Source organism: Dicentrarchus labrax, unplaced genomic scaffold, assembly GCF_905237075.1.
Source record: "Dicentrarchus labrax unplaced genomic scaffold, dlabrax2021, whole genome shotgun sequence".
Lineage (NCBI taxonomy): Eukaryota > Metazoa > Chordata > Actinopteri > Moronidae > Dicentrarchus > Dicentrarchus labrax.
This window is the reverse complement of record NW_026136714.1, coordinates 13472105-13498335: the sequence shown is the minus strand read 5'-3', so window position 1 is coordinate 13498335 and position 26231 is coordinate 13472105. Positions and strand designations below refer to the sequence as shown.

Genomic DNA, 26231 nt, shown 5'->3' with positions numbered 1-26231 from the left:
AGCCATCACAATCTGGCCCTTGTCAAAGTTGCTCAGATCCTCATGCTGCCCAATTTTCCTGCTTCTAATGCATCAACTTTGCAGACAAAATGTTCACTTGCTGCCTAATATATCCCACCCACTGACAGGAGCCCTGATAACCAGATAATAAGTGTTATTCACTTCACCTGTCAGTGGTCAGAATGTTACGGCTGATCGGTGATATAATTCCAGTTTGTTCCACTGACCCATTTTCTTTAAGTTGACTTCATATCATTACAAAATGTAACCCCCAAAGCCCCAAAATTAATTGGCTACCATTTTGATAATCAATATATTGATAATACATTTTTTTAAATCACATTGCAACTTTTTTGACAGGTAATGTAATAAGTTGCTTTAGTGGAAGAACAGTGTAAATTAAATTTAAGTGGTAACACATTTTAAATAAGTTTGGACAAATGCTGCATATGAGTGTAATATATTTATTAGTTTTAACTACAATTAACTTAATTTACCTTTCCAATAAACAATAAATCAGTTACTTGTACTGAAATCAAATATTTTTTAGTGCTTAAATTGATGGAGTTAATACATTTGAACTATCTCCTCAGGGTCTCAGGGGGGAGGGGGGTAATCAGGCCCTGTCAGGCAGAGGACTTGTTCTCATGACCAATGGTTTTAAACTCTTCGAACTGATTGTGCTCCTTAATTAATTAGCCTGTAGAGCACAAATTAGTAATAAGCAGCACTAAATGTTAGATGATGGCTAGAAAACACCGCCAGGCCGTCACAACACACGCCGACCCAGGCGACCCCGACGATTGGCTCTTACGCACGTCAGTAGCGTCTGCGGGGGGCGGGAGCAGGGAAATCGAGCCAGTGCTGCTCTAGTCCCCCCCGCCTCTCTGTCAAACAGACGCTGCTGCTGGGTCAGTGTTATGCCGTCTATTAATAATAACAGAGTCAAAACAGCCACAGCGAGCAGAAGAGGAGGGGGAAATCCACATCACCATTTCTCCTTCTATCAATCAGCAGGAATCAACCAGCGCGCAAAAACAATGTGACACAACCCCGCTTCAACTTTCGACAAAACGCTTTCTATCCTTCTTTTTATTCGTCTTTTTTTATATAGGGAGCTATTGTGTGGTTCACCCTTCACACTGCTGGCAGTCACTGGCTCTGTTAAGCACTATATTGCGGTCATTCATCTGCTCGGGCGGCTGCGGCTTGTTGGTAAACACGAATCGGATCCCGCCGGCAAGGACTCCCTCTGGTGCATTGATGCACCCGTTTCAGTGGTGTAACGGTGAGCAGTCATTTTATATTTGTTAGGCCTCTGTGATATAGCCTAATGTGTTGCAATACAGCCTGTGTTATTTCAGTTGAGCCGAGCTCTCGTGGCAAGCAGTATCAGGCTATACAGAACAAGACTGTAGTCTCTGAATCACTCCAGTGTTTTCTAAATTTAGACATTTTCTTTGTGAGGAAGGATCTTATTAGTCTAAAGAGAAATAAAACAGGCTGCTCCTATTCAGACTTGTGTTGTATCACTTATTGACAGCACTTTCTTTTTATAATATGCATCATATAAAGATTTCATAACTACTTTATAACACATTATGTTGTTATTTAGTGGTTCAAATCCTGGGGTCCGGGGACGCACAGAGGTCCCTTAAGGGGGTTCCAGGGGGTCCCCAGAAAAATGGGAAATATCATAATTTCGCTATTGACTGGAAGTTAACCCAATGAGAGAATGTGTAACAGTCACTCCAGGATTTGTAGGCTTTATTATTGTGTCTTAAAATGCCGATTTCACTGCGTTCATAAATGTTTTTAGGTATTTCTCTGTAATTAAATAGCAGGCGAAAGGGAAAAATTGCAAAAATAGTTGCACTTTTTAAAATAATTCCTTAAAAATCAAGGGTAACTTGTTCCAGTGAGAATAAAATCTCTAGTGGTTTGCTCAGGTATGGCTCAGTGATTTGTGGTGGGGCTGTTCTGATTGGTGGTCAGAAAACTGCATTGATTGGTTAAAAGAAGTTATCATTGCTGACAATGGATCCATTGACAGATAATTAATTGGAAACTATTTTAATTCTTGATTAACCATTTTAGTCATTTTCAAGCATAAAATGGCACAAACTTCCTTATTCCAGCTTCTCAATTGTGGGGATCTTAATCTTTTCTTTGTCATGTATGAAAGTAAATGTTTTTTTTTTTTTTAAACACATCACTGTGGGAGAGCAGTGGGGAATTACAACAGGCTTTTTTTTTTTTTTTTTTTACAATTTACCAATATTTCATAACGTACAAAAAGATTAATCAATAATGAAAATAATACTTAGTTGCAGCCCTGTGCAATATAGTGTGTGATAAGCCATCCATGAAATGTTTTGTATACTGCTTATAATATAATAAATAATATACGCACGTATTAATTGTATTTTAAGTTATATACAATATCCTTCTAATATTCTAAAAAATTCCTTAATGGACTGATTTTTGGAATGGAACGTGATGAAGAACACGTTAAAACACTGATTATCTGAACATTTAATCAATTTGTGTATTGACTGGTAGAATAATAGGTCACTAAATCAATAGAATCCTTTATTTCCATCTAAATTACCTTGAACTGAGAGCCACACAAGGCCAGTCATTGTCCTCTCGCTATAACATTTTGCCCCTCTGAGTAATCCTGTTTATGCTGACTATCTGCAGTCTCTCACTTACACTCTTCTTGGCCTCGACCAATTATCTTCAAAAGCCAAAAAAGTCTGAACAACTTCTCTGTCTTGTTTGAAAACTGCTGTTTGCGTCCGGAGGCACACCACTCACGCTTAAACAAAACAACCCCTTCATTGCAGTGAAATGTTGTTTCAGTGCTTCATTGTCATGGTGAGACCTGGTGAAGATGATGGATTAGTGGTCTTTTTCGCTCTGACTTTCCCTGTTTGAGTGCAGCAGCCACAGCAGCCTCCTCGGTGGACTGTTGGTGGTGTTCAGACAAGAACAATTACTCCCTTTGTGCTGCAACTCCCCTGCTATTCATAGGGGAAATAGTACAACACACACACAAACACACACACACACACACACACACACACACACACACACACACACACACACACACACACACACAGTATCAAAGAGTGACATTCTGCTGGAAAAATGAAGCAGTATCAGGCAGCCACAGCTCAGCGTCTGCTCTTGTGTGTCAGTGTATCTGTGATCACGCCTATTTGTTCCTGTGTTTACGCGTGACACATGTAGCGATTCCTGCATGTGATGGGGAGTTTGAGGGCCCAACCTACTTTCTACCAGTAGCAGTCATGCAGGCAGGCTTGAGTGTTTCCCCCCATGTGAACTGTTGAATATTTGATGGCAAGTTCTGTCTTTAGTGCAAGCCGCAGCAGCAGCCGAGGCAGCTTTGTGTGAACACGGCGTATATAGGACAAAACCCCACCAGGCATCTCGTAGGAGCTGTCAGGGAAGTTGCTATAGTCGAGGTATTTTACAGCTCTATCAAATCACGGAGGGACTTTCCTGCCTTTTTGAACAACAGCACGAGAATCTTTTTTGGCAGCTGAAACTCAATACGACTGACTCAGAATCTCTCTGTCGTTTAAAATGAGAACTTTCACTAGCTAGCCTTCATCCCTTTTTTTCTGCATCTGCTACTCTTGGCGCCATGGCAACGGGGTGCCTCCTGAGTGTGCCAATATATAGGTCAGTGGTCATGCGGGGCTCCACCCATAGCAAAATACCACATATAGCTGTCTGCTCTCCACGCATACAAAGGTGGAGGAGGAAGATGCGAGTGCCCGTCCAGACAGACAGTCATGACACAACAAACACACAAAGACTTGAATACAAATGACCCAGATTTAGATTGTGCAAGCTTTACAGGTGATTTGTGCCATCAGCTGTGCAGGTGAATACAGGAACAGAGACATATAACCCCCCCCCCACTCACACACACCCTCGATATGTGTGTCTTTGTCTGCTGATGATCTTTGTGAAGCTGATTGTTGACAAATGTGAAGATGATGGAGAAAATTAGACCTGTTATGTGTCTCCAGCTACCATTGTGGATAATGAGGTTATATCCTCATATACCTATATTCTGGGAATATGGAGGAGCTAATGTCATATAAAGGGGTTTACATTTTTTACAATGACACCTGCTACACTCATTGTAGTTTTTTAAGGCTCATTCTGACCACTCATCAGTAGGGATTGTCTGACACAACTTCACCTTCTTCCAAGGTATATGAGGAAGTTTGAATTTCCCCTTGGGATGAATAAAGTATCTATCTAAGTGGAAAAGTCCCTCATTCAAAAATAAAAGTACAGAGGTATTATCAGGAAACTCTACTTAAAGTATCAAAAGTAAAAGTGGCTCCTGTGACTGATTATTATATGACCTTTTTAGATTTTTTTATTACTTTTGCATCAACGCTTAGGTAACATTTTAATACTGTATACAGCCGTAAACAACTGTAAACAACTATAGGTGTTTAAGGTGAAGTTTGTTTGAACTACTTTATATACAGTAAGTTTGGTACAGTGGTTTCTAATAGAGTACCATCGATATTAGCTCATTACAAGAATATCATATTGGTACATGTGTTAACAACCTGAAGTACAGAAATACCAAAGATATGTTTTAAAACCACTCTACAGTTTGTCCACCAGAGAGTAGTGAGTAGTAGTATTTTTTCGCAGAACATTTCATTGATGATTTGTTAAAAAAAATCAAAAATGTTTATTTATGTTATGGTCACAAGATTAGTCTGAGTCTGATTAATGGGAAAGGAGAGAAGAAAAAACCAAGTCCTGTTACACAAATTTGTATTCATTTTTGGACAGATTTCTCAGATCTGTGCATTTTGTGAAATATTGGATAATCTACGTTGTTTAAATGAAACCATCTGAGAGGTTTAAAGGGTAAATCATTGTTAACACCTTTTAGACACCTGAAATGTCACAAACCAACACTGACACTGATTTATCACAAAGGATCCCAGGTCAAAAAGATTGGGAACCAGTGGTTTAATCTTTTTAATGTTTTTTTTATTGTAAAATACGATTCTGAAAAGTAACTATAGACAAAAAGGGCAGTATTTCCCTTTAAAATGCAGTGGAGTAGTTACTTTGTGTTGGAGTAGATGTTTTAGGCAATCCCTAACCCAGAATTCAAAATCATCTTCACTCTCCATAACAGTTACATACCTGAAAGTGTTAAAAAGGCTTTGCAACAATAATTCAGACTAGAATATAGGGAGCTAAGATTTACAAAAAACAATTCAATATTTAATTTGGGTTTTCTGTTTAAACACTTTTACAGGGTTCGGTTGGCGTCTAGTCTAGTAAGTTTTAAAGAATTTAACTAGAACTTTGAATGAATTTGGACTCATTGTGAAATTTTGGCTACTGCCCTGTTCATGTCCTTCAATCAGTTTGTGTTTAATTTACACACTCATGTTGACTAAGTTGATTAAGGATGAGGCAAATGTCAAGGGTCGGTAATGATCGGCACTTGCTGAGAGAAGTCATTTAGCGGCGGATCTTCAATGTGTAGCCATCGACGAGCTTCGATAAATGGAGCATCACTGCTCATTCAGAGTGGAACTACGAGGTGGGAAGTATTGATCCTCTTATACTGCAATTTCCACTGTGAGGCAGGAGAAATGTCAGATAGAAATGTCAATGTGTCACTTTGGCCGCAGGAGTGACTAGAAATACCAGGATCAATAAAAAAAACTGTGCCCCAAGAAAACAATAACCAACGCAGGGATATGAAACTGGTAAAGGTTTCCATCTATCCCTTCATCCGTCTGTTCATTCATCCGTCCATCTGTCTGTCTATCCATCTGTTTGTGTCTTTTCATTAATCCATATATCCGTTTGTCCATCTGTTTATCTACCCATCCATACATCCATTTATCCATCTATCTATTTGTCTGTCCATCCATTCTTCTACCTTTCCATCTCTTTGTCCACCTGTTCATCCATCCACCAATTAATCTGTCCATCATTCACCCAACCTCCGCCTGTCTGTTTCTCCATTAATCTGTCCTTTTGTCCATTCATCCATCTATCTCTCGATCCATCCATCTGTCCTTTAGTTTGTCTTGTCTGTCTAAAAATGTTATCCTGTTCCCGGTCATACAGCGCTGTATCCTATCCCAGCATGCCCTGGGCAATAGGCAAATTTGAAGACAGGTTGCCAGTACCTTCTTGGGACACAATAAGGACTTCAATTTCATATAGTGCAGTTTGTTTCTACTATAAGAGTCTGTCCACACAAATACGCAGCCTCACCCAATATGATTCGAAAAAAATCTCCGTAAACACGTTGTTGTTTCCAGAAATATCTGCGTCCACACGGATTTACTGAAAACGGCCCAAAACGCTGTAGTACATATGCCAGGCCTGTATGTGGCGCTGTGATGCCGCCACACCAATACACTAAAACCGGAAGAGAAGCCATGGAGCATGCATATAAAGGTCACCATAGACATAATATACGTAGACGCCTCATAGACTGACACTGCCGATTGGAGCTGACGTATCAGCGCGGCCGCCATCTTGGATGGGTCCCCAATGCGCCCCTCCTGCATTTATTTCTACTGAGGAAGGTGTATCCCCAACTGCAATAATCATAACTCCCCGAATTTCTACCGGATTTTCACACGGTTTGGTTTGTTACAAATGGCAGAGATTTAGTTATGATACAGGACGCTGTCACACATTGAAAAATACGTGCTTTCATGCTAAAAGACTTTGTATTATGCTCTTTAACAAAGACATATGGTAGGCTATGGCATATTGATAAATGTATAAATGAATTAATTTTATATTATATAACAAGTTTGATTGTTCATTTGAATTTATTTCACTCTCTCTCTCTCTCTCTCTCTCACTCACACACACACACACACACACTCACTCACACACACACACACACACACACACACACACACACACACGCACATGCATTTGTTTAGGTGTAAACTATCTGATTGTCATAACATTGCACGTGTTTATTTACACTGAAAACAGTGCCACTGATACTCAATTTAGCGCAGATGTGAAATCATCTTTAACCTAAACTATATATAGTAATAGACAGTTTGTCAAAGTCAAAGTCAGCTTTAATGTCAATTCTTCACATGCACCAGACATACAAGGAATCGAGAGGACGTTTCTCATTCACCCACGGTGAAACAGATAAAGTGCACAGGCACAAAAGATAAGATCAGACATTTCCTAATACTAAAATTTAAACATTCAATTTCACAGACAATAAAATATAAAATATACAAAAATATAAAATATACAATACTTATGGTAGTGCAAAAAGGCAGATGGTAATGGCTGCAGAAAAATGATGTAAGATATATTTGTAACAGTAACAGTGCAAAAGAACAGTCAGTAAAAAACAGTAAATAAATAAATAGCAGCCAGAGTTGAAAACAGATGGGGTTGCAAAGGGGTGGACATTTTTCGGTAAATGTCCGAAAACTTTCCGGAAGCTTTCCATGGAAAGATAAGCTGGGGAATTTTGGAAACATTCCAATTTGGAAACTTTCATGGGAATTAATCTAAATTATGGGAATTAATGAGAAATTATGGGAATTAATGAGAAATTATGGGAATTACTGGGAATTTAGGAGAATTAACTGGAAAAGTGGGCAATTCATACAAACTCCATCTTATACAAACATAAATATAAACATTTTGTTTTGTAATAAGCAGAAAGGCATATACAGTGAATACAAACCCAGTTGAGTTATTCGTCAGTAGAACTTTAATAGAGTTTTGTTTTTCGAGCTGGTTTGCTAAATAGGCTAATGTAGCTAACAATAACAATAGCCTGCCACTGCCCCTGGTGGCTCGAGAAAAATGCCACACCACTTGTTGAAATTGAAATAGGCGAAAATGGCAAAATATTATTGAAATGTAAGACTAACGGAGAATAACGGAATTACTTGAAATGTTAGTGTTTCTGTAGAAAAACATATTATTATTTCACATTGAGCTTGTTTAGATGAGCCACAAGCAATAACAAGACAGCTGCTGCACTGGTGGCGTCCATGTTCTTTCCGACTCGTAATGCCCAAAGACAAATGGAACGCTGTAAGTGGTACAAGCCAGGCAATTACTTCACGTTCTCACGTCAGAGCAACTCGGGCGGGGGATTTACGAGACAAATGGATAGCACCACAAGTAGTAGCCCAAACCATTGACCTTTAGCTTAACATATGATGGTAGCTAGCATGCCGCCTTTGATTTACTATGGCTATTGTTATGGTTATATGCGCACAATACAATTAACCCAAATAGGTTAATAGCAATAAACAAACAAAAAAAAAAACTCCCATATTTTAAAAAATAAATGTTGGCAAGTATGTAGTAACCTATGCTGATTACTGCGTGTGTGCATGTCATTGACAAAGATAGGGAGGACATTCAACTGAAGTTGCATTAAATCAGATTGTTTTAAGCAAGATTATCCTGCAAGATGTTTCTTTTCAACTACATGTAAGTTCCCTGTTGTAGACTAACAGTATTATAACAAGCAATATTAAAAATATCCAGTTTATTCCCATTAATTCCCTTTTATTCCTGTTAATTCCCTTATATTCCCGTTAATTCCCATGGAACGTTTCCAAATTTGAAAATTCACGGAATTATAGCAACTTCCCATTGCCTCCTCAAGCCTGTATCACTGGGAAACCTTCAAAATGTGAAGAAGAAAAAAAAAACAGCAAGAGACAATGAGAGAGAGTACCAGTTCCTGCTGTAATAACGTTACATGTAAGTAACGTTAGTTACGATGACATAATATTATAAATGGTAAAATAACCAAAATTATTGTTCAATCTTTCTTGTGAAAGGTAATCCCACGTGATCTGGTATCAATACCGCGCCAGTTATTGCAACTGTAAGCTGAACAAAATACGGTCATAGTTGCTCGCTCTCCGTTGACTCCGATTGACTCTGGTGCTAGCGTAGAGTGAGGAGACCCATCCAATATGGCGGTGACACTGGATTATGTTCCAGCACGTCATGAGGCATCTACGTATATTATGTCTACGTTGACAAACAAGTAGTACTAGTCCGCCATTGTTGTTGTTGTTATGACGCGTCTAGCGGCAGCGGCTGAGGTTAAAGGCTTGAGAGGCGGGGCTAATACGTCATCGTTTTGGAAAAATCCGTTTTCGCCGTCCAGGCGACTCCGGGCGTTTTCAGATTTTCCCACTCTGGGACCCGTTTTCAAAAAATACCGTTTTCACACCCCGAAAACGCCGTCTCCGTCTGGAGGCGAGGCCGATACGATAAAGTATTCATCCGGATTCGAAAAAAACTTATTTGTGTGGACGGCCCCTAAGATAAGTTGCTGCCGTGTGGCTTGGGAGGCCAAGAGTCAGGAACTCTCCATTATGATTAAACAATACACAAGCTGATTTCGCTGATTACCACTTTGTCTCTGGGTGAAGTTTTGCTAATCAGTGAAATCTGCTGCTGTAGTGTTTGATCAAAGTGAAAACCTGCAGACTGTCTCTGTGGCACACAGCCTCTTGTTCCTGTTCCTGTTCTATCAGCAGACCGCAATGAGTCGCATGGTTCACTATCACTCACTGGGTTAGTGTGACCCCGATCTCACAAAGCCCCCTCTCACATGCAGATACTGACTTCTCATTACTCATACAGACGCACAAAACACAAGTGTGCTCTCTGTATCTCTTTGTCTCTGTCTGTCTAATCTGCAACTGTTTCTCTGTGTTAGTTTCTCCCTTGGTTCTCATACTTGTAATCTGGGAATTCATGGGTCTTCTCAGTTTACTTATACGTGATAAATAACATCATAAACACGCCCCATCAAGTATTGTAAAGTAAATGTACTGCGCACATTGCTGCAACCTGTCTAATGTCATGCCACATTTGTTACTCTATCCCCACCCTCCCCCATCTATCTATCTCTGACCTTGACTGCTGTCACAGTCTAGTCTGTCTCTCGCCTGCACTGCTCATAGCCACACCCCTCCTTTCCCTTCACACTCACCTGCAGGGGAAATTTCCACCCCTGCTCAGCCACTCCTGCAGCCACACCCCCTTATCAACGCAACTGCTTCCACCTGGTCACCACAGTATATAGAGCCTCACTCACCCTCTGCTCACTGCCAGATTGTTCCACTGCTATGCGTGACTCTCCAGCCTGCGAATTAGGACTGATCCCCTGTTGCCGACCCTGCCTGTTTTCTGACCATTGCTTTTGCCTGATCCCTGGACCTTTGGACACTGATCGGATACCTGTTCTGCGACGTCTTAGGTTTTGCCTGCAACCCTATACCACCTTCAAAGAGGAGTCCATCATTCCACTATCCCCTGAGTGAGTTTCCGCTTTCCCTGGTCTCATCCCCTCTCCATTATTCCCTAAGAAGATTCACAGGCAACCCTTTGCTGCCCCCCTTCCCTACCTTTAGTCCTCACTCCCTGCCTTTTCCCCCCGAAGAAGGAAGACACCGTTTATTCACTCTTTAGATTCACCTGTGCTACTAATAAAATTCATTATCACTGATTCACTGTTGCCCGTGTGCTGCTATTGGGTTCATTCCCCCCCCGTTACAGTACAATCTGGCCATAATATGAACCCAGCACGAGGCATTCATGGCGTCCGCTGCAGAGACGACTAAGTAGACAGCTGCCGCTCAGGAACAGGCCTTCTCCTCTTTGGCTGACCAAGTGCAGGAACTAACTGCTGCCATCACCCAGTTGAACTCTGGTAGCTCTGCTCCTGCACCTGCCGCTCCAACAAGCTCTTCCTTGCCACGGAGTCCAGTCTCAGAACCACGCATTGGAGCTCCTGAACGATATGCAGGTGAACCTGAGGGTTGTAACCCATTTCTGACTAATTGCTCCATATTCTTTGCCTTACAACCTCTTACCTTTTTGTTTCTGAAGAAGCTAAAGTAGCATTCACCATTAATCAACTGACGGGAAGAGCTAGACTGTGGGGGACGGCTGAGTGGGATAAACAGACTCTTGCTTGTGCTTCATTTGCATCATTCTCTGCTGAATTACGCAAAGTCTTTGGGCTGGGTTTCCAGTCTACTGATGCTAGTGGTCTTCTGAATCTGTGTCAGGATAACCAGTCAGTGTTTGATTATTCCATAGATTTCCACACCAAGGCCTTTTCAAGTAGCTTGAAAGGGGGGCGCTCTTCGAGATGCATTTTTGCATGGTTTGGCAGATTACATCAAGGTTGAGCTGGTGTCTTACGCCCTTCCATCTACCCTTGATGAGGTCATTGCCCTAGCCTACAACATAGACCTCTGCATCCAGGCTCTCAAAAGAGAGATGCGGCAAACGCCCTCCACTCGCTCGTCTGCCGCATCATTACGGCACCCTGCCCCCAAGCAGACCCATCCTGCAGTCAGGCTTGAGCCTCTATCCAGTAACCCTGAGCCCATGCAGTTGGGTCGCACCAGTCTGTCCCCTGAAGAACGAGACCAACGCTGCAAAGCTAACCTCTGCCTGTACTGTGGTCGACCGGGCCACTTCGTCTCCCAGCAAAAAGGGGGGGGGGGGCGGGCCCTCATCAGTAGGTGGGGAGTTACTGGTGAGCCCATCCTCTTTCAAAGCCTCCTCTGTGGTTGACGGTCCTCTGTTTTTGGCTAAGCTCCTTCTGCCTGAAAATCCTCAAGTCCTGTCTACATTCATTGATGCTGGGTCTGATGCTAACATTTTTGATGAAAGACTGGCTCATCAGCTGGGCATTGGTCAGGAGCCCCTGCTTTGTCCCGTACCTGCCAGGGCTCTTGATGGTCATCTGCTTGGGACGGTTACTCATCAGACCGTTCCGGTCCGCTTGCTCATGTCTGGTAATCACCATGAAATCATTCAGTTTCATGTTCTGTCCTCCCCCCACGTTCTTCTTATTCTGGGTTTCCCATGACTCCACCACCACAATCCGCAGATTGACTGGTCGGCTGGGGTCATTTGCGGTTGGATTTCCGCTTGTCATCAGGGTTGCCTGACGCAGGCGGCTGCACCGCGCCGCTCTCCACCTCCCAGTGGCCAGACTGATCTCTCTCAGCCCGTGCCTCAGCCCCAAGTTCCCAGCTACGAGCCTCCCAGCTACCAGCCTAAGCCTCTGCCAGTCAGAGCCGCTTCTGTTGGCCAGCTTGGCCCCAGTGCTTGTCCTCCTGATAGACTGTTTGTACCTGCTGTGTTAAGGTCAGAAGTGTTACAGTGGGCACATTTCGTCCAAGCTCACCTGTCACCCTGGCATTCACAGAACTAAAGCGTTTCTGCTACAATGCTTCTGATGGCCAAAGGTGGAAGAGGATGTGCGGGACTTGCCTGCCCTATCTGCAATTGGCACAAATCCTCCCATCAGGCAACTGCTGGCCACCTCCACCCACTTCCCATCCAAAGGATCATCAACCCAGTGGCAGTTTGACTGAAGCTTCCTCAGTCCATGCGCATCCATCCCACTTCATGTATCTAAGATAAAACCTGCCCTAGAAAGCTGTTTATTACCACCCACCCAACATCCTCCTCCTCCATGGTTGAAGGAGGCCCTGTTTATGACGTCCGACGTCTTCTCCGCTTCCGGAGTTGAGGGCGAGGAATGCAGTACCTGGTGGACTTGGAGGATTATGGCCCCGAAGAGAGTTGAGGGCGAGGAATGCAGTACCTGGTGGACTTGGAGGATTATGGCCCCGAAGAGAGGTCATGGGTCCCTGGCAGCTTCAATCTTGACCCCCGACTCATCTCCGACTTCCACCGTAAACATCCTGATCAGCCCTCTTTCTACCTCTGCCGCGGCCACCGGTAGATCAGCTCGCTCTCAACAGCCTCATCCCCTTCCCCTGGTCCATTTGGACGAAGAGGAGCATGAGTCTGATGGGGAGGATTCTCAGTACTCTCAGGAGTGATTGGACGTTCAGGAAACTCTGGACAATAATGATTGGATGGATGCTCTGGATGGACAGGATGGATTCCTCCCCAAACCCCCTCCCACCCTGCTCCGGATATGGATGGGTCCGCTGAATTCTAGCCCCCCTACTGCATGCCCCCCCCTTGCCTGTTTTGGGACATCAGGAGCCATCCCTTGGGGGGGGGTTCTGTCACAGTTTAGTCTGCTCATAGCCACACCCCTCCTTTCCCATCACACTCACCTGCAGTGGAAATTTCCACCCCTGCTCAGCCACTCCTGCGGCCAGACCCCCTCATCAACGCAACTGCTTCCACTTGGTCACCACAGTATATAGAGCCTCGCTCACCCTCCGCTCACTGCCAGATTGTTCCACTGCTATGCGTGACTCTCCAGCCTGCGAATTAGGACTGATCCCCTGTTGCCGACCCTGCCTGATTTCTGACCATTGCTTTTGCCTGATCCCTGGACCTTTGGACACAGATCGGATACCTGTTCTGCGACGTCTGCGGTTTTGCCTGCAACCCTCTACCACCTTCAAAGAGGAGTCCATCATCCCACTATCCCCTGAGCAGTGGCGTGCACAGGCTTTTTGAAGGGCAGGGGCGGAAAGGGGGGGAAAAAAGGGCACATATAGCACGTCCTCACCACTGTAGAGGGCACTTTAGACACGTTTTATGTTATACAAGTGGCACATTATATAGCCTTAAAACAGACTAACTAGACAGACTACTCAGGTTAGTTTGCTGTTAGGGTAAGTATCCACGAGAACTGTGGAGTTCAACGTTGGACTGTGAAGAACACACAGCGACATGGATGTATGAAGGAAATAAATCCCTGGGTAGATCCAATTAAGTAGATGCCATTTCCTGTATTCTAGTGCATTTTAACACCATAGCTTTTGAAAAGCTATTCCCACAAGACGTAGTGAGGTAGCTCCTCCTTAAACATGCAGTAGGCATCTCTACCTAATAATATAACTTAGAGGGCAATTTAGTGTATTTTGCCTCCCAATGGGACACTTTAGCGAGTTTTGGCTCCCAAGAGGTAATTTGAGGGCAGTTTAGCATGCGTTTTGGCTCCCAAGAGGGCACTTTAACACACGTTTTGGCGACCGCCCAAACGCCACTGCCCCTGAATGAGTGTCCGCTTTCCCTGGTCTCATCCCCTCTCCATTATTCCCTAAGAAGATTCACAGGCAACCCTTTGCTACCCCCCTTCCCTACCTTTAGTCCTCACTCCCTGCCTTTTCCCCCCGAAGAAGGAAGACACGGTTTGTTCACTCTTTAGATTCACCTGTGCTACTGATAAAATTAATTATCAATGATTCACTTCACTGTTTCCCGTCTGCTGCTATTGGGTTCATTCCCCCCCCCCCCCGTTACAACTGCAGACAGCAGTGCTACAGTGATAATCTATTTCATGGTAAAAACAAACACACACAGGAGTGTAGCAAGAAGGATGCGACAAAGGAGGGCACCTTCCATAGAAAAAACATCTGTTTGTATTGGAGCACACTGCAAAGTTCTCCCGAAAAAGCACTTAGTTCAAGACATGAAGACATTATGTTTCTGTGTTTGTGATGTACTTTTACATTCATTGGAAGTTTATATGGATGACTTACCTTCCTGTACAAAACAATTGTTGTTGAGATTTTACACTGTCATTTTAATCAAATTGCACTCACTGACTCTCGGACCACTGACCTGTTATCAGACAAAGAATCCAAGATCTGTTGTGTTAAGAGATACATACAACCATGTTGCTTGGATACCGCATTAGGAGTGTTTTTGCATGTTAAAGTACAATACTGAAAAGGACTAATTTACCATTACAGGAAAATGCAGTGGCCTTCTTTCTCAACCTCTTTCTTTGTGTCTGTGCGCGTGTGTTAGTGTTAAGCTTTAATTTTTGCTTCCATTAGAGGTGGACACAGCTGCAGGTCTGACCCTCAGCTGCCCACAAAGAGCAGAATAGGCTCCTTCATCGCACTATAAAGAAATGTGTACAGTTGCATTCAGTTGTGTTTTGAGACATATTTTGCATTCGTCTCCACTCCTGACTATACTCTTCCTGTAAATCTTCCATCTGTCTTTGTTTAGGGTGCTTCTGTGGTCTGGGACTGGTTTACTCCAACAAGTCGTGCACCATGCCGCCCATCACCTTCCAGGACCTGCCTCTCAACATCTACATGGTCATCTTGGGGACAGGCATCTTTGTCTTCATCCTTAGCCTCATCTTCTGCTGTTACTTCATCAGGTGAGGGCCAACAGAAACAGAAACGTGATTAAAAACAAGAAATTTGTGAAAAAAACAAGGGTTGTTTTCAAACCTATACTTCGTTTGCTCTGGTTATATTATTATTATACTGGTTATCAGTGGACGAGGTGGTAAAATTGCATTTTCCCGTGGGTACATTTTCTCTTCACCCAAACAAAATTCAAGCGAACCAAAATGCATCAGTAAAATCCATGTGAGAACACTTACTCTGCTCGTTGGTTAGATGTTTCTTTGGTAGGAGTGGGAGAGTAAACACAGGAAGAAGGTCGTGCCCAAATATCAAGAAGGCAACATTATTTGTTGCTACTTCAGGTCAGACCTTGATTCATTCTCCAGCTGGCTGCTAGCAACTGTTCACCCTCATCCCAGAATGCACCTGGTGGGACCATTTAGAGTTGGATTGTGTTCCCACCACAAACCAACAGCTACAGTAATCAGACTGAGACCACTTCCTCCAAAGGGTTTCTGTGTGGTGGTTTTGGTCTGCACGCGAGTACAATTTCTATGTTCAAATCAGCCAAAAGATAATCGAACCAAGGGGGAAAACGGAACTCCTGTTTGACCGAACGAAACAACGCAGGTTTGAAAACACTTAATATTGGACACAAGTGTCTACAGCCATGCTAACATCTCTGTGAAGCTGTCTTGACATGGCTAACTTATTGATAAGAATGAAGTATGCTAGCATGCCACAAATTGTCATTGCAGTTCATCTAATAGTTGTTGAGACATTTCAGTCTGAACCAAAGTGGTGGACATTGCCATCCTTAAAACTCTCCACAGGAGATTGTGGAGGGAGAGAGGGAAGGAGGTAGGAGGAAAAAAAAGAGGAACAGGGTGACCTCTCCCGCTGTTGACTGTGAACTCCCTGATGAGCTGAGGGGACGTTTGTGTCTGAAGGACGGGATATGAGGCAACAGGAAGCAGCCCGTAACAATGTGTGAGGACAGCAGTAAGGAAAACTGCAGAGAAACTCTGCTCAGAATAAACACGGCCTGTAGAGCACACAGTGGGAGTTCACAAAAACGCCACACACGAATGTATGTAGTGTACAAAATCCCATTAGGAAACGTCAACACCTGCAGTAGGATCTGGGTTTTTTTTTTTTTCCTTCCCTGAGCTCTCTTTGGATGACTGAGCATCTGTATTTGGTAAATTACCTGACATCTTATAATGTGGTGTGCTATTTCTGGAGTTGGATGTGATTCTGAATTGCCATCCAAATTCCCTGTGTTACCAAAATGTCAAACGCAAAACACTTGAGTGTGTCGGCTGGAGACATACAGAGACAACATGCTGTCTGTGTGGAAAGCATAAAGTGCACAATGCACGTCACAAACATTGGTAAATGTAAATTGGTAATTCGTATTACAGTTAAAACATTAAGTAAATGGTTTAAAGTTCATGCTTGACCTTGAAACACCAGTTGACAAATAAAATCTGCTGTTTATGGGCCAATTTAGTAATTTGAGATCCCACTGATTCCTTAACACTTGTCCTTTAATCCAACATGGATGACAAACCCTTCAACGGCTCAGAGCTACTCAACAGCTATTAAATGGACATTTGATGAGATTATTTTTTCAATATCAACAGAAAGTGATGAGCATGAATTTGTTGCTTGTTTCCGGGGCGCATGGTAGCTCACCTGCATGCCACATGTAGGCTGAGTCGTTCCTACAGCGGCCTGGATTCAATTCCAACCTGTGGCCGTTTGCTGCATGCCGTCACCCCGCTCTCGCTCTCGCTTTCGCTCTCTCTCTTTCTCGCCTCTTTCCCTGTCTATAATCATCTGTCCTATCAAAAGTACAAAAATTTGTTATATTCTCATTTGGAGATGAATTATTGTGAGATTAATTTTTTACTCTCAGGCAAACCTAAAGGAAATGATTAAAAAAATAGAAAATGTTTATTTTTTAATTTCTGAGATATTTTTACATTGTAGTTATTACCTAAAGAGGAAGAAAATCTTGCATAAATAAGTCAATTAGTATCAAACATAGCGAGCAATTATCAAAAACCACGTAGTAGTGAGGACAGACAGTTTTTTTGTAATCATGAATGTTTTTTTTTTGGCTTGGACTCACCACTAAATTGACAATCAAGTCTGTCAGAAAACCTTGGATCCTTCCTGTCTCTCTTAAAGCCTATGAATCATAACCAATGAGTCACTTCCTTTTGGCCCCATTAACATGCTGAAGGTAGTCTTGGGTAGGAGTGTGATTGTGAATTCATTTATAGACTGGATGATTCATCAGATGAATACTGAGTGATGAATGCCATTCGCTGTTGGGGGCAGGTTTCCTATTATCCCTCTCAGACATGCTCTCATAAATCCCGTATGTCAGGGAGTTTGTGATAACTTGAATGACTGAAAAATTGCACTCTGTCTCAATTTGTCTGTTAGGTGTCCTCCTTTAATCATACAAAGCAATTATATCAAGTTCTCTGAAAAGCCTTGAGATCTGGGTAAGATTTGCTCAGCACACGCAATCCTTTCAGCCTTCATATTCAGACAGTTGCTTTTCTAATAGTGGCTCAAAGTGGGGGTGTACACAGCAGTGACTGCAATGTACAAGAGTACAAAACCACAAGGGTGCTAAAAGCACAAGCCAAAAATATAACACTTTTAATTATACAGCAATCTGCTATAACAGCGACAGGTCTGTGGTTCCATAAAGCAGCTAGTAGTCAGAGGTATTATGAGAAGCACAAGGGTGCAAGGGTAAGCTAACGGTGTTTTTAGCCAGACAATACAGTGACTTAGAGCAGAGATATTAAGCAACCAGCGCCGCTTTCCCCGAATACATTCACTGACTCATTTCCTGTCAGAGATCCTTTAGACTGGACCTGTCAAATCCCCTGCGGGTCCATTACCCAGAGGAGAAAAAACACAGTTGTTCATTAACCAACAGGAAACATGACTGGTTAGTCTGCAAAAAGTGTTTTCTCAAATCTCCTGCTGTACTGTAACGCCGGTACTGGTCACACAGGTACTATCTTACCCGCAGATAGTTGGAAAGCACATGGAAACTGTGAAAATAAAGCGTTCAAGTGCTTTAGCGGCAGAAATGGCAGGCTAGAGATAATCTTCCAAAACATGAACACAGCAATAGGGTTGGCAGCTTATCAGGACAGAGACATCTATTAAGTTAGATACATCTGCGAAAAAAGTTTCTTTCTAAGAAGAGAGATTGGGCATATAAAGTGTCTCTGTAACTCTGATTAAGTTTCACCTGGAAGCAGAAGTTATCCAGAAACAAGTTCTGACACACATTTAATTAGTAAGTAAATTGATTGATTTAAAAAGCAGCAGGACCTCCAGCTGTTGCTCTGTGTATTGGATTTAATTTAATTTTCAGGTGGCACACTGCTTATACCTTTTCTATATTTAAAGAGATCATAAAATGGAAACTGTAAATGTCAAAGCAGGAAACAAATGAATTGTAAGCAGATATGACGCAGTCACATTTACCATGTCGAATAATAAAAAAACAAACTTCCTATTTCAAATAGATTCTGCTATTTCTTTATGAAATCCAGTTATTAGATCATTATTTGAATTCATATTGGCAGAATTAATTATCTTTACAGTTTTTAATTCATCAGTCTACTCATTATATGGTAGAAATACTGTCAAGTCTAAAATCATGTTAAAAATACACAATCAAAGGATGATTTAGGTATTTAGTTTTGTCATTTGCAATAAGATGAGAACATCTGTCTCACCATATTACTTTAGAGAAGAGAAATTGAGCTTTGTTCTAAATGTTGACTGTTTTAATCAATACCTTTTCTACACCTTTAATTCACAACGTATAACACATAACATAATGAAAAGCTTTAAAAAAGACAGTTGAATGTTTCCTGGACAATGTAAACTGTGGGAGATTAAATGACATTGGATTATTAAGCCTGCAGAAAGGAGCAGAAGCTGGCGATCTTGAGACATTTATTGTTAAGCTTTTTCAAGGCATCTTTGACCTCAGAGTTGGAGGTTGGGGATGATTGCTGTCAATTTTTGCCGTGAACACGAACACAATTTTCCGGCTCCGAGGTGACATCTAAGTTGTGTATTTTGTCCGATCAACAGTCAACATCTTAAAGATATTCTGAATACTAGATAAATATTCCTTGATAGCAAGCACATTTGAGAAGTTGAAACTTGTTACTTTTTGCTTATAAAATAATTCAAATTGATCAGTCATCCAAATGTAGGTGGCTGATTCATTTCAACTAATCCGTTAAAAATTAACTGATTTTTAGCGCTCTGTTTTTTAGTATGGGTTTACTGTGCCAGACCCCAACACTTGATATTGGGAAGGCTTATTTAGTTATAGATTTACAACGATATATATGCACAAATGTTAATATGGAGCCGTTAATCATAGGCTACCAACCATGTAAATGATCTAGTAGTTGATGTCAAGGGAAATCTTAATTGGGTGGCCTGAGGGTGGCAGAAATATGTGCTGATTTAATGGCAAACAATCACATATTTGCTTGGAAAAGCCCCCAAATGAAGATATTTTAACCCAAAAAACATTACGTTATTGTGGCACATTGGTAAAGCATTAATAAACCAATTGTTTTAATTCAAATTCTTTTCCAAATACGTGTCTTTTTTTTCATTGAACTTAAGCCTATCACTTCTACAATGGAAATGTATTGATTTGGTTGAGTTTGTTTAAGTTTTCTGCACCTATCCTTATATATTTTACACCTGTTGAGTTCATTGTTACTTCATACAATAAGAAATTGTCAACAGTACAGTATTTCTATAAGGATTTTCTATTCTTGTAGACTGGGGACAATAGCTGAACTGAAACAGAGAAACCTCCGTCATGCGCCCCTTTCACCCACTTCACATCATTCTCCAGGCATGGGAAACCTCAGCACATGTAAAACGCGTATCCTCACATTGTTCTACATGGAAGATTGTTAGCGGCAATCAGTGTAAACAATAAACCAAGTGACAAAAACAGCGAATAACTGTCATTTCCTTTAAGCAATGACTCACAGAGATATGATTTTATTTCTGTTTTTTGAGGCGGATCAGATCACAAATAAACATTCACCTTTCATCTCAGATGCTCTCACTGTGATTAGTTTCAGGCTCAAATCACAGACAGTGATAGACATTTGAGTCTATGTTTAGTTGTGTAAAAACAGGAGGCCAAAAATAACTGCCTGAACAGACTCAGCTCGCCAAGTGATAAAGATCTCCTCTCCATTGTTGGTTTTGGGGGCGGCGCAGGGATTCAAAGAGGCAACATACTCATTAGTCGTGTTTGTGTATAAGTTTGTTTGTGTGTTAGCATTTGTGTGTAGTTACATGATCACTTCTGAACAATGTGTGCATGTGCTTGCAGAGGAACATGTATTTGTCTGTAGATGTGTGGCCAGTGTGGCTGTTTCAAAAGACAGTTAATTATCAGAGCTTACCCTGCAATTACACAGCTTCTGTTACACAAAGCTCCATAATTTAACCACACAAACTTAAATCTGAGCCTGAATCCAATGACCTGCTGTTGAACTGAATAAATACAGACATCTTTATCTCTTAATAAACAAGTGGAAAGTAAGTACATTTACTGATGTACTATACTTAAATAAAATTAGTATTTCCATTTAATGCCCGTACTTTACATTTCAGTGGGAAATATTGTAGTTTTTAGTCTGTTATATTTATCTGTCGGCTATAGTTAAGAGTTACTTTGCAGATTAGGATTTTACGTACCAAGTGTATGATCAATTTATAAAAATGTGATGCATATGTATAGATTAAACCAGGGTTTTCTATTTTTTTTCATGTCAAAGACCCCCACAATAGATCCACATTAGACCATGAACCCCCAATTTGAGAGCATTTTGTCTTAAGGGAGTATTTTTATTTCTTATATTTATGTCTTCACAGTCAAATAATGATCAAACTGGGATCACTATAAATTAAATCCCAACCCTGATTCTTCCCTTGTTGTTGCAACTTCCAAAAAAATGTGTCAAAATATTTTATTCCTCCCCCTACAACTCACTCAAGGAACCCAGTTGGTCCCTGGATCCCTGTTTAAAGATTTGCTGGATTAAAGTACTCAAAAGTATATAAAGTAGTTACAATGAGCCAAGATCAGTAACAACAATAAAATGCTGCTTAGATATTAATGCAATCAAATTTAACACTCCACTCTGCATGATAAGTAGTTTTGCTTTCAATATGTTTAAGTATATTTACTGATAATACTTATAAACTTTGACTTAAAGCTGCACTGCATCAATATTTTTACATGAACAATAGATTAAATGACTGTAATGTTAAAGGGGTCACTCATAATGACAGACCCACAAAGAATTATCAATGAGCTGTGTAGTTTCCTTCAGCTTTACAAAATGTTTTAGTTTCTTTCAGCTTATTGTTTTTTGTCGTATTTGTTCAGTCTCACAGCTCTCATCAGTGTTTTTGGTATCTTGTTTCAGTAAAAGTTCTGACAAACCCTCCATACTCTACCCGTCCAGAATCAAACAGCAGACAGACATTGTTAGCAAACTGGGGGTTTTAGCAGAGCCAGATATTTCCTTAAGGAGTTGGTGGTGACCGAAACAGAGCTGAAAGGTCGTCACAGACACGACTCCTAATGATTGATAATGTGTCTCAGTGTCTGCTAGATGTGTAAATAGAAAAATGTTTGCTAAGTTCACCAGTGTGTCGTTGTTGTGTTTACAACTTGTTTGTGCTGCCCCTAAATGGCCAAAAAGTCTTAATTCAGGTTTAAGTACATTTATGTGATCTTATTTTACTTTTTTCACTGCAGGAAGATTTATTTAGATTCTTTTTTGTCTCACGTAGTGTAAAAGCGCTTTGAGTGGTTGGAAGACTAGAAAGGCACTATACAAGTACAGGTCCATTTACCATTTAAACTGTACTTGAGTAAAGGATGTAAATAGTTCTTCCACCACTTTAAGTAACAAGAAGTTTCTCTTTTCATCCACAGCAAACTACGACATCAAGCCCAGAGTGAGCGGTTTGGATACAGAGAGGTAAAAATTAGGTTAATATTTAGCACACTTTAAGGTTTAAACCAATGAAATCTCTCCTAAATATAAATATATATATATATATATATATATATTTATTTATATATATATTTATTTATTTATATATTTATATATATATATATAATATATATTTATTTATTTATTTATTTATTTATTTTTTTTTTTTTTTTACTCCTACAGGTGGTACTAAAAGGAGATCCAAAAAAGTTGAGTCTTCATGGGGTAAGGATGTGATTTACATTTGCAGAGCTTAAAACTTATTTAATGTGACACAAAAAAAAAAGAAACATAATGCATGATAATATCATCGAATGACTGTCCTATCTCTGTCCTGTCTGTCACTCACAGCAGACGTGCGCCGTGTGTCTGGAGGACTTCAAAGTGAAAGACGAGCTGGGAGTGTTACCATGCCAACATGCTTTCCACAGGAAGTGAGTACTGGAGAGCACAGTGGAGTCTTTTTTTGCTATTGTTACCACTTTGCACCGGCCTGGGCTTGTTAAAAATTGAAATACTCATGTCTGATGTGAAGTCCAGTGATCAGGAATTACACAGAAGTATCAGTTGAGTATTCCCGACTGCAACACGGCACCTCAGGAGTTCTCTTTCACTTGCTTTTCCTGCTTCTTTCTTTTCAGGTTAAGGAAGGAATTGTCAGGGCAATAGTGTATCCCAGAGGACACTTGGTAGATGGCAGATCAATCTAGTTCTATGATCTTGTAAGGAAGGGTTTTTTTCTAGGTAGTCGAGCCATAAACGGTACAGGAATACCCCCCCCCAGGATCACTGGGTGCCGGTTCTGATTAAAGTAAAGGTGAATGGGGTGGAGGAGGGTCACATCGTTCAGACACTGAAATGAAAGGAAAGTTTTAAAGTTTGGCAGACACAAAACTGAAACAAATTTAAATACTCTTCCTGATTGAACTTTCCCAATCAACTACCAGTTTAATAAGGAGAGATCATTTGGAAGTGTATAACAGTATTTATTTAAAAGAAAGACTGAAGTGATTAGAGTCCATTGTTGGTCCATATGAAGATGGCAGAAAAAACATTGGTCAGATCTGGTGACGTCAGAATTGTGAACGTAGAGACTTTGACTGTGGGGGAAAAGCTTGTAAAAGTATTTTATAGTGTGGTTTTGCCACTTTTACTCACAGCGTTTGTTTTGACCAGTAAAAAGTGTCTCATGTTCTCATGTTGCAAATTTGGTTTGGCTTCTCTTCTGATGTCTCTCCTGTCCGTGTTCTTCTGCACAGGTGTCTGGTAAAGTGGCTGGAGGTGCGCTGTGTTTGCCCCATGTGCAACAAACCCATAGCTGGCCCACCTGAGCAGCACCATAGCATAGGGACTCTGCTAGACGAACTGGTGTAACCTCTCACCCCCTGCCAGCCTGGGTGGGACGCCTGCGCCCAGCCAAACCAGCTGGTAAAAGTTAGCGACCAACAGGAAGAGGGACATTGTTTTTGCTGTTAAAAAAACACAGCAAAACGGCAACATGATGATAGTAAGTTGGGGTAACCTAGTTACCACTCGAAAAAGGACTATGAAGGATGCTGTTGCCTGGCAACCATCTCCAAGATGGCAACACGACACCTTGTAGTGTCTGAGAGATTCTCTCCAGCCACCCACACATCACTCCACCACTCTTCTTTCAACATCCCCCTCTTCACCTGTTCGATCACATCTTCTTGTGTTGCCTTGAGTGAGGTTAATGGCACCACTGAAGTGAAGGAGACACAGTTGAATTTTTTACAGCGATGTGAACAAATGAGTGTTGAAGGATGACAGTAGGCGGCATCTGAGTATGAATGAGTGTTGTATGCCATGGTGGTCACTGATATGAGATATCAAAATTGGCTGAGGTTATTGAAACTCTTGTGAAAAATGGATGGAGGTCTTAAATTCTTTCAGAGAAGAGGTTTTGGGCCACAGACGAGTTACGCAGTGCTAAGATTCCTAGAGTTTATTAAATAAAAAAAACAGGTAGAAGAAGGGTTTCACAAAAGTGTCTGGAGCTGTCTGGAAACAAAGGCCTGTAGAGAATTAATAATACTGTAGCGAAGGCACAGACAGGGTTGATTAAAACTGCCTTCAAGGAAATGAAAAACTTTGGCCTAAGATTATAAATTGAAGTCACACCAGTTAAAAAGAAATGATTGAAAAGGTGGATTCAAGCCTCATCAGTAAGACCTAGATTATTTGTGTTACTTAGAAGAAGAAGCTCAAACTGTAGTCCATGTGTAGCAGATTAATCAGTGTTTTTGCTGATGCGTTGAACTGATACTGATGTGTAAAAATCCATATTTGGTGCCCACCTCTACAGTGATATCATGTATGTTCATGCTCCAGTTGTGTTTTTTTCCACTGGGATGTTTTATTGTTCAGAAATGTTTTATTGTGTTAATGTAGATGGAAGGAACTGACACCTCCTGCCTGTTGCTGTAACAGTTTGGTTCTTTGATATATATGGTTTTTTTTTTTTTTTTTTTTAAGATATTGCACTTTGAATTCACAAAAAAACAAAACAAAAAACGTTTCCATGCCTTTGTTCTTCAAAAATGTCAGACTAAGGTTTGGATGCAGCACAGCAAGTCCCTTGTTTTCAGGTGTGGTGAATCTTTTATAAAAGTCTATGAAGTATCAGAGATGCTGCTTCATCTCAAGATAAAGGAAGCAGCAGTACAGACCCTCGGTGTTATGTGAATCCATCTGGGAAGCAACTGAATCTCACTTTCATACATAGCATTTTTGTGGCATTATTGCTGGTGATTCTGTTTTACATTCCTCGGGCGTAGGTTGTTTTTATTTTAGTTTGTTGTGAATTACAACGATTCAGAAAGCAAAACACTGCCTAAATTGAGCACAAAACTCACAAAGCACATTCTCCAGATAGAAAATGCACCTGCACTGAAATTAAATGCCAAACACACGTGAGGCTGTTGAAGTCACATGAGTCCGTGTGCCAAGAAAAGAAAAAACAAATGTCTCTCCTGTTGTATTTTCAACACGAGACAGAGAAACGTTCACTCTGATTCTGGCCACATTCCACATTTTGTAATCCAACAGATGTAAATAACTTGAAACAATAATAAATACAGTTGTCTGTTTTGCTCAGCTTCTCTTGTTTATTTCTTGGTAGCCATGTATGTGGCGCCATCACCAGGTGAAATAATGTATGAAAATTATATTCTATCTGGATCACATGCTTCTCAACCTTTCTGTTTTGTGACCTTTTTAAAGCCAAACATAACCCACACACCTGTGTCTGAGTAGGTTTTAGAGTACTGTAAATTTGTGTAAATGTGACAATGGCTATTGATTAATCTAATGTATGATTGTCAGTTATTCTTTTGATTAATTGTGTATAATAGAAATTGTTAGCATTTTGTCACAAAACATATTGATTGATATCCAGTAATTGTTAATTAAGTAAGATGTTTTGGCTTTAAAGGGCCAAATCTAGTCTGCTCAGGGTTTAACATCAGTGTGAAATTTATTCTAACACTATTTGCAAGGCTACATAACACTGAAGGTAAATGTTGAAGTTCTAGAAACGCAAGTGTTCAAAAGTTCTGAATGTGCAAAAACTGTAGTTATTAGTTAGGTAAATGTGTGTTTATATCACACACCAATAAGGCTGCTTGCACAATAAAAGACAAAAGCAAGACATAAAAAAACAAGAGCAGTATATTAAACAATCCAGAGATGTCTCACATGTGAGTTACAGCTCTCTTGACAGGATGCATTAAAAGTGTGAACAATCATCTCCATCTCAGCTTGAGACAAAATGAATCTACATCATCAGTGTCCCTCTGCTGGATAAAGATAATAATGAATAAAATAATATTATAGTTATAATAAGTGCTGCACTAAGAGAGAAAATAGCTCCACTCAGTCCTTTTCCTTTGAAAACAAAAGGAGTACATGCCATTGTACAATAACACTCACTTTCATACACACTTTT

At 40.9% G+C, this 26231-nt stretch overlaps 1 protein-coding gene across 4 annotated transcripts; it reads left to right on the top strand.

Moving 5' to 3' along the window:
* The first annotated feature begins 889 nt into the window (after positions 1 to 889).
* Positions 890 to 25381, top strand: rnf122 (ring finger protein 122). Of its 4 annotated transcripts, none has more exons than XM_051422624.1 (6): positions 890 to 1288; positions 15037 to 15193; positions 22204 to 22249; positions 22448 to 22489; positions 22619 to 22698; positions 23524 to 25381. In XM_051422624.1, exons 1-6 carry the CDS (start codon positions 1264 to 1266, stop codon positions 23636 to 23638), a joined length of 465 nt encoding a protein of 154 aa, XP_051278584.1. In that variant the 5' UTR covers positions 890 to 1263; the 3' UTR covers positions 23639 to 25381. The 4 variants fall into 4 exon arrangements, with proteins under 4 accessions (XP_051278584.1, XP_051278583.1, XP_051278585.1 ...); XM_051422623.1 differs by having other exon boundaries at positions 22616 to 22698; XM_051422625.1 differs by lacking the exon at positions 890 to 1288 and adding an exon at positions 10153 to 10384 and having other exon boundaries at positions 22616 to 22698.
* The last annotated feature ends 850 nt before the right edge of the window (positions 25382 to 26231 follow it).

Excerpts from the sequence above, each read along its gene's own strand:
- rnf122 (XM_051422623.1), top strand. The coding sequence starts at position 1,264 with ATGCACCCGTTTCAGTGGTGTAACG. Across the intron at positions 1,289-15,036 it reads CCCGTTTCAGTGGTGTAACG|GGTGCTTCTGTGGTCTGGGA; the intron begins GTGAGCAGTCAT and ends GTCTTTGTTTAG. Across the intron at positions 15,194-22,203 it reads TTCTGCTGTTACTTCATCAG|CAAACTACGACATCAAGCCC; the intron begins GTGAGGGCCAAC and ends TTTCATCCACAG.